Source organism: Myotis brandtii, unplaced genomic scaffold (assembly GCF_000412655.1).
Source record: "Myotis brandtii unplaced genomic scaffold, ASM41265v1 scaffold187, whole genome shotgun sequence".
Classification (NCBI taxonomy): Eukaryota; Metazoa; Chordata; class Mammalia; order Chiroptera; family Vespertilionidae; genus Myotis; species Myotis brandtii.
In genome coordinates, this window is record NW_005356944.1 from 779044 (window position 1) to 787281 (window position 8238).

Here is an 8238-nt window from a genome sequence, read left to right on the forward strand (position 1 = left end):
GTGTGTGTGAGTGTGTGTGTGTGTGTGTGAGCGTGTGTGAGTGTGAGCGTGTGTGTGAACGTGTGTGTGTGAGTGTGTGTGTGTGTGTGTGTGAGTGTGCACACACAGATCTCTTTCCACGGCACTTTTTAAGCAGAAGCAAAAATGACTGGAGAGCTTTAGGGATGTTTAGCATTCTCTAAGTGGGTGACAAGTGAGAGGTCAACGACTCGATGGAGGGAAGTTGGGGTTCAAGCCCCACAGCTTCACAAGCCAGAGCCCACGTGGAGGGTAGAGAAGGGGACATGGAGGCAGGGAGAGCAGAGAACCTGGACCCTGACAGTGACTCGCTTCCCCTCCCGGCAAACAGCTGGCCCCGCCCACCGCACAGGAACAAGAATGCGGCACAAGGCCTTTACAGAGTGCAGGGGGTCCTCCACACCGGCCCCAGGTCTGGCAGGAGCGAGGCACAGGGCTGGGGGGCACAGGGCTGGGGGCACCTGCTGGGCCAGGCCACAGCGGCAGGCACCACGTGCGAGTCAGGGCTCTCTGGGTGCACTTTCTGCTGACGCCCCTCCCCTGCACACAACAGCCCCGCTTCTTTCTCTCCGCCCGGGCAGGCTGCCCGCAGACTCTGTCCTCGCTGCCTCCGGATGCCAAAGCACCAGCTGCCGCCCCAGCGCCTGGCACCGCACCTCCTGCAGCTGGCGGGGCCCAGTTTCCTGAGGCCACAGGGCAGCGAGGCTGGTGAGGACACGGGCACATGGGGACAGTGGAAACCTGCTCTGCCTACCTGGGGGCTCCAGTGGGGAGGCTCAGAGAGAATAAAGGGGAGGAGTCAAGCGGAGACAGAAGGGGAAGGTGCGGAGGGAGGCCAGGAGGGGGGAGAAAGATGGACCATCGGGACAGAAAGGAAATGGTGGCAGCTCAGAGTGCTGAGGGAGCCGGAGGTGAGAGTGAAGTGTCTGAATAAAGACAAGGCGCACACTGGGAGGGGACGGGGACGGGGATGGGAAGGGGGCCAGCGAGCAAAGGGGGACAGCGACCTCCAGGGAATGGCAGCCAGGCTTTCTCTGGACTTGACTGCTTCCATGGCAACCAGGCCCGCTGCCTGAGCACCGGCGGGGTGGGCCTGGGGGGCTCAAGGACCAGAAAAGGGATGTGTTTGACCTTGGGTTTGCCACACAGACTAGTCCCTCCCCGGAGCCAGGCCTTCCCTCCCACTCCCTCACCTTCACTGCAGTCAAAGAGAATATCCATAAAGGGAGTGTCACGCAGAAAAAAAGGAAAGAATAAGGCAACCACATGCAAAAGTGATTGGACAGAACAAAAGAGGCCAGTGAAAAGGAGAGAGGCGGGCCTGGGCTGGACCACGCGGCCAGGCCAGGGCACAGCCGAGAAACAGGCCAGGCCTCGCCGCCTCCTCGGGTCTCCTAGGAGAGGAGGCATGATCTGCATTCCCAGTGCAGCCCCAGGCCCCCGAAGGCCCGGAGCAGCCAGAGGGCGCCTGAAAGGATTTGAGGAGAGGGGCGGAAAAGAGCCGAGCAAGTGTGAACAGGAAACCTCAGGACGGTGGGAAGGACAGAGAGAGACCCTGAGCGGGGAGGAGGGCAGCCGGACCTCAAAGGGTTTTGTGGGGGACTCTCAGGGTAAGGATGCGGAGGCTGCCAGGTCTGGGAGGAGCAAGACCTGAAGCACCAGGGGGCGCTCGCCCCCATCTCACAGCCCAGACCATCCCTAAACTACAACTCCCAGCAGCACCTGAACAACAAGCTGAGCTCCGAAACGCCCCTGGCACAGGAAGAGGGCAGCCACCCCTGGCACAGGAAAGGGGGCAGTCACCCCTGGCACAGGAGGGGGTAGTGGCTGATGCCTGATTATCTCCCAGGCCAGGGGTGTGGAGCCCACAAGTGTCCCAGGTCAAGCTGAATGTGCCAGAGACCAGCTGTGGTCCTGGATTTCTGAGCCACGAGAGGGACAGAGCGGCTGCCTCCTTTCCAGCCCAGCCCAGAGCCCTCCTCCGAGAAGGTCTCCGGCCCCCCCGGTCCCTCCCACTCGCCAGCACTACAGCTGTCGGTTCTGCTCATTTGGCACTTGCTGCCTGGTAACATCTTGTACTGCTCCCTGGAGAGGAAGTGCGAGGTGAGAAAGACCTGGGCACAAATGCTGGCTCGTCCAGGGGCGCTGTGACCTCGGCCAAGAGGCAGCATCTCTGAGCCCCAGCTTCCTCCCTGGACAGAGGAGCTCAGCACGGCCCACCTCGCAGGTTGCCGTGGGCACTCGGAAGAGGACAGATGGGCCGACTTCCTGAACTGTGAGCCGCTCCACAAATACACGCCTCCTGTGCTGGCATGTGCGGTTCAGTGTGCGCGTGCGCTCCCTCTCTCTCTCTGGATCAACGAATAATTAACTCCTCCGGACAAAGTCTGCACTTTGCATGTACTTTGCATGTCCCACGCTGTATTATACTTATTTGTTAGAATGTCAACGAGCCCCTGGAGGACGGAGACCATTCTCCCACTTAGAATCCAGGTGCTGAGCGCACGCCTGCTCCTGCGCCCGGCGGCGCGGGGGAAGGCTGGGGCACACAAATGAACCCCCCAAGCGCTGTCCTCGGGAGCTCCTTCTAGCGAGGGAGGCAAACAGGTCGAGTGACAGTTACGACACAGTGAGACAAGCGATATAACGGACGTGTAGGCCAGGGGAACACCAAGGTGTTTGGGTGCACACGTGGGGGGGAGTTCGGGGCGACTTCCGGGTGGACGGCCTGGCTGCTTTTCCCAGAGTCAGCTGAAAGAGACACCAGCTAGCTGGGGGAGAGGGCAGGGATGGCGGCCATCCAGGCCGACAGAACAGCGTGTATCAAAGAGCACGGGCAGGACTCGCTAGCCCAGTCCTTGGCACCCACTGGCGTTCCTGGAGGGGCTGCAAAAGTGCCCCGCAAACTTCTTAGGAAGGAGAATCTCTTAAGAGAGGCAGCCTCGGTGCTTAAAACCTGCAGCCCAAGACCGGCTCAGGGGCCCCGTCTAGGGGAGGGAGGGGAGGGGGAGGGGGGACACTTTGGCAAGTGACAGGTTCCTCCTCTGTAAACCCCAGGCAATGAGCTCTTCCTTTCCACAAAGGGTCGTGGAGACTCATTTAGGTGACACATGGGATACATACGTCCTATAAATACCACATCTGCAAACCACACTTAGATGATTAACTGCGGGGGGGGGGGGGGGGGCGGTACTCCACTGCCTGGTCCACCAGAGAAACATACTCCAGCAATGAGTCTGAACAACGGCCACAAAAAGACATCAGGGTGCTAGACAGAGGCCACCGGGACAGCTGAGCTTTGGGGAAGGAACGGAGGTTTGCGGCCCTTCACACCAGGGCAGGTCCTGGGGGCGTGGGCCCAGCCGTCCAGTGGGCCTCAGAGCGGGCACACCTTTGCCCACTAACCCCCCCCCCCCATGGGAAGTGCAGTTTGCCTGCAGGGGGCAAGGGCTGGGCTCTCTGGGGACCGTGGGGTCACTGACCTTTTGTCGGCTGGTGCACATCACCGGCTCCTCCTCTCCCGGCCCCCCCCTCGGAGAACAGTAAGGACCCTACTGGAGAAGCAGAATTGGGGAGTCAGGCACAGGGGGCTACTCAGCAGTCCCACCCCAGCCTCGGGTGGCAGAGGGCCCTCTCCAGGGCAGAGGTCCTCTCGCCTGGAGGGACAAGTTCAGGGCAAGGGGAGCTGCTCTGGGGACCCACTTGCTTTGGGGCCTCCAGGGAAAGAGCCTGTTGACAGACCGAGACCCCAGAAACGCCCTCAGACTCATGACCACCGGCTTCTGGGGCCTCGGGCTGGTTCAGGGGCCTGTGCCAACGCCATGCGCACAGGCCGGCCCTCAGCGCCCGGAGGCCCTGCGCTCCGCCGCCGCCGGCTCCTGGCTCACTCTCCTCCCCGCTCTGGATCTTCGCTCTCACCCTCGCTGCTGGGTCAGAGTTCACGTTCTTCAATGCGTTGGAAGGCCCCCTTCCTCCAAAACTCCCCAAGGCACACGCCATACCCCTCCTCTGACCCTCGCCCATCCTCCAGGCAACCCTGGCTCCCTGTCTACACCTGGTTCATGCCAGTTAGACTGTGGGCATCACGGGGGCAGGGCCATGGTTTCTGTTCGTACACTGTCCCTCCGTTGTGTCTTCAGAGGGCTGTGCACACCAAGGGAGGTCCTGACTAGCTGGGGCTCCTGCTTAGGGGAAGCCCTTTCCCAGGGGTCCTCCTTGCCCTGGGCCACCGGCTTGTGAGCCCTAGGCCCCCTCTCCACAGGCCCCACAGGCACGTGTTGCTATGCCTGGGTGCCAGGTCAGCTTAAGCTCTCCACCCACCCCTTCCGCCGACTTGTGTGCCTAGTGCCCGGCTCTCAGGCACCCACACCTTGCCAGGCCCCATGGGATGAGGGGAACTCAAGAATGAAGCTTAAAAGTCCCTTACTCCCACCCCAATCACAAAGCCCCAGAGCTAAAGCCAGACTAACACCTGAACCATGAACCTCCCAGGGAGGGGCGATCCTTTCGGCCTTCGTCTATGACCAAGGTGGGCCACAGCCAGCACCCCCAGAACCAGGCACTGACAGGCAAGAAGGATGTGAGTGAACCAACCAGGTCCTGACTCCCCACCTGGGACTTCCTCGGTCCTAACATTTCTTGCCATAATGTGGCATCCCTGCAAGAGTCACAGGCCCCTACCTCCCAGACCTAAATCCATCCCAAATTCCAGATCTGAGCCTCCGGCTTCGTCCATAGGCCTCTCCTGCCTCGTCCCTATGGGAGATGAGCCCAGCAGAGGACTGCCCTGGGCAGGGAGCGGTGCCCAGAAGGCCACGAGCTCGAGAGAGTCGTGACAGGAGGCCTGGGAGGTCCTGGCTGGCAGGGGCCACAGTCGGGACTCCTGGGCTCTGCCCCAGGTGCTAACCGCCAGGGCTTGTTGAAATGGCAGGGACTCGGTCGAGGCTAAAAATAGACGCGCAGCCCCAACAGTAGCGCCAATTAGTCGGTGTGATCACTAGCGAGTCACTTCCCCTCTCCGGGCCTCAATGTCCTCCTCTGTTCAACAGAGTCAAGGGACGTACAAAGGACACAGGGGTGAAGGCCTGCAGGGGGACAGCTGTGGAAAGGGGGACCCCATGCCCGGGCTCCCCTACTTTCCCACTCACTCCATCATGGGCACAGGGGGCATCCCACAGCAGCAGGGGGCGGGGACGAGGTGCCTAAAATCCTCTTTCTCCAGCCCCTGCTTTTCTCTTTGTATTTGGATTGATAGAGAAGAAAGAATGACCAGAATGAGTGGAAGGAAACAAAATACCACCATGAGAGAGAGAGAGAGCGAGACACCACCACCAGGAAAACGCAAAAGGGTGACTGGAGACAACGGCAGGAGTTCAAACATCTCTTGATGTCAGAAACCAAGGTGAGATGCGGGCGATGGAGTGTGGGGGGAGGCGGGGGAGGGGAGAGCACAGACACGGACAAACCCCCGCCCCCACCCAGCACCCCGAAAAAAATAAATAAAGACATGGCAGAGGAAGGGGATGGGAAGGCAAGGAAGGGGGGCAGATGGAGGAGGGGAAGGAGCAGCAGATCCAGGCGCAGGTGGGGGCAATCCAGTCCAATCCAAAGCAAACCAGAACTTCAAACCATACCTTCGCTGTTTAACGTCAGGTGAGCCGGACCTTGGAGAGAGGAAGGAGAGAAAGAAAGAAAGGAAAAACAAAACAAAAAGAAGAAGAAGAAAAGAAAGAAAAGGGGAAAGAAACAAAGAAAACACGAGTCATCAAAATCAGCCAGAGGGGAGAAAAAGCTTTTGCTGCCACAATTTAAAAACCCTTTTTAACTTGTGACAGACATCGGGGGAGAGCCCCCAGCCCAGGAGCTGAGGAAAGGGGCCCGATGCCGGAACAGAGGGTGGAGGGCATGAGAGGGGCAGAGAGAGGGGGTGAGGGTGCAGGCGGAACCGGAGGGAGATGGGGCAGGGAGTCGCTGCAGCGGGAGAGGAGATTTTGGTTTCTTTTTTTCATTCTTGCCGGAAAAAAAAAAGGAAAAGGAGGAGAAGCAAGAGGCTGGGAGGGCTGCTTTTTCCTTTTTCTTTTTTTCTTTTTTTTTTTCTTCCGGGAGACGGAGAGAAAAAAAAACGGTCAACGAGAAAAACGATTCGGATGGAGGAGAAAATAAAACACGACACAAAAATCAAAGCCACCTGGAGAGAGAGAGAGTGTCCTGTTAGCGTGGGATTGAGTGGGCAAGGGGGACCTCCACCCGCCCCACCCCCATCCCTGTCACCCCTGTGATCCTGGCAGAGGAGGGGAAGAGGGAGCCCCACAAAAGTGAGCTTTGGGAAGGCATCTGTCCAGGTCCAGTTCCAGTCCCCCCGCCCCCCTGCCACCGCCCAGCTGCTCCTCCCACACCCTCTATGGACAGCGGGCACCCACACACCTGGCTTCTATAAGGAACTGGGGTTTGGGGGACAGAGTGAGTAGAAGCAGGTGGGAAGAAGCAGGATCTAGAGCAGTGGTTCTCAACCTTCTGGCCCTTTAAATACAGTTCCTCATGTTGTGACCCAACCATAAAATTATTTTCGTTGCTACTTCATAACTGTCATGTTGCTACTGTTATGGATCGTAATGTAAATATCTGATATGCAGGATGGTCTTAGGCGACCCCTGTGAAAGGGTCGTTCGACCGCCAAAGGGGTCTCGACCCACAGGTTGAGAACCGCTGATCTAGAGAGACCCTGGAGCAAGGCCGGGGGCTGGGGATTCTTCCACAGGGAGGACTAAGGGCTGGGGCCAGCGCTCTCGGACAGCCAAGACCTTGGGCAGAAGGCCGGGTCTGAGAGGTCAAACCCGCTCCTAAGTTGTTCTGTGGCCCCCTTTCCCCGCCAGGCCCTCTCTGAGATGACCCAAAGCTGAGCTTTGAACATGGAAAACAGAAACGGAAGCCCTATTTCCAACATTGTGAGCAAGAGCAGTGGGCGGAGGGGCGGGGGGGGGCAGTCCAGGGTTACCTCGGCCCGTGAGAGAGCCTGGTCAGCCCCGACCCAGGGCACCTCGGCCTTCGGGGAAGACTCTGGCCCACGGGACCAGGACCCCAGTCCCCAGAAGCCGCACCAGCCCCACAGCTGGGCTGAGGCCCCAGAACCTCAGCCCTCCCACTCCCCTCACCCTCCCACCCTGCAGCCGTGGTGTCTGGCCAAGAGGGTGGGGAAGGAGCGGCAGCGCCCTTGAAACCATCGCAGCTGCTGCGCAATGGGATGCGGGCCCTGGGCAGAGAGACCGGGGCCGCGGCAGGAGCAGCAAGGGTCCAGGGCTCGGGTGGCTCTGAGACGAAGCTGAGGGCTGGGGAGCCTGGGTGCAGGAGGAAGGCACGAGGGAGCAGGAAGGCGTGGCCAGGGGCCAAGGCCTGGCTCCCGGGGGAGATGTGGTTCGTGGTGCCCGCTTCTCTCAACAGCGCTGGTCTCTCCCCACCTCTGGGTCTGAGGCCGGTTGGGGGGCCAAGGGGGACCACAGCTACTAAGGGCTGCCTCAGGACAGAACAGCTCTTGGAAAGACACAGGTTTTATTCCCAAAACACGGGGGGGGGGGGGGGGGCCACCTTGCTTGAATGCCCCACCCACTCCTTCCCCCAAGAACTACTGGCATCTTCTTCCGAACCCCTAAATCCAGGACCCAGACCCAGAGTGCTAACCCCTCATCTCACTCTCCCTGGCAAAAACAGACTTGCTCGCAGGCTATTGGAGACCCAGGCCTGGAAGCCCATGGCTGTGCGCCTGCCCTCTGTCCCCCACAGGCCTGTCCTACTGCGGGGGGGGGGGGGGGTCTCCCCTTGCAGACCCTTCCACTGCCCAGCTCCAGCAGCCTCATTAGCATGCCGCACTCTCCACTGTCACCACGGCAACCAGCTGCTCGGCTCCCTCAGGCGTGACAGCACCAGCCATCTTGGTGAGGGGAGGCCAGTCCCCTGCCCCGTCTCCCACGGCTCAGCCCAGCCGGACCTAAGGGTGCTTTCTAGAACCTGCCTCCCACCCGCCCTGAAATCTCTGCTCCCTCCTCATGCCCAGCTCTCCCCGCTTTACACCCTCGTCCCCCCCAGGTCCACCTGTGGCATCACCCTCCCACCATGGGAGGAGGCTGGCTGTGACTGATGCATTAGCAAGGGTCCTTCCTAGGGTACTTTATCTGGCTGCTTCTGTGTCTTCTCTCTGCTACAAGAGGCTGGGGGCAGGGGTGCAGG

General features: G+C 60.1%; 1 protein-coding gene across 1 annotated transcript in view; it reads right to left on the bottom strand.

Annotated features, from left to right (window-relative positions):
• NRXN2 (neurexin 2) overlaps positions 1 to 8238 on the bottom strand; it is a 90935-nt gene that overhangs the window by 69077 nt on the left and 13620 nt on the right. The window contains exons 3-4 of the mRNA XM_005864447.2: positions 5652 to 5681; positions 3501 to 3572 (exon numbers count right to left, since the gene is read on the bottom strand). Coding sequence (XP_005864509.2) covers positions 3501 to 3572; positions 5652 to 5681 — 102 coding nt within the window. The remainder of the gene's footprint in view (positions 1 to 3500; positions 3573 to 5651; positions 5682 to 8238) is intronic.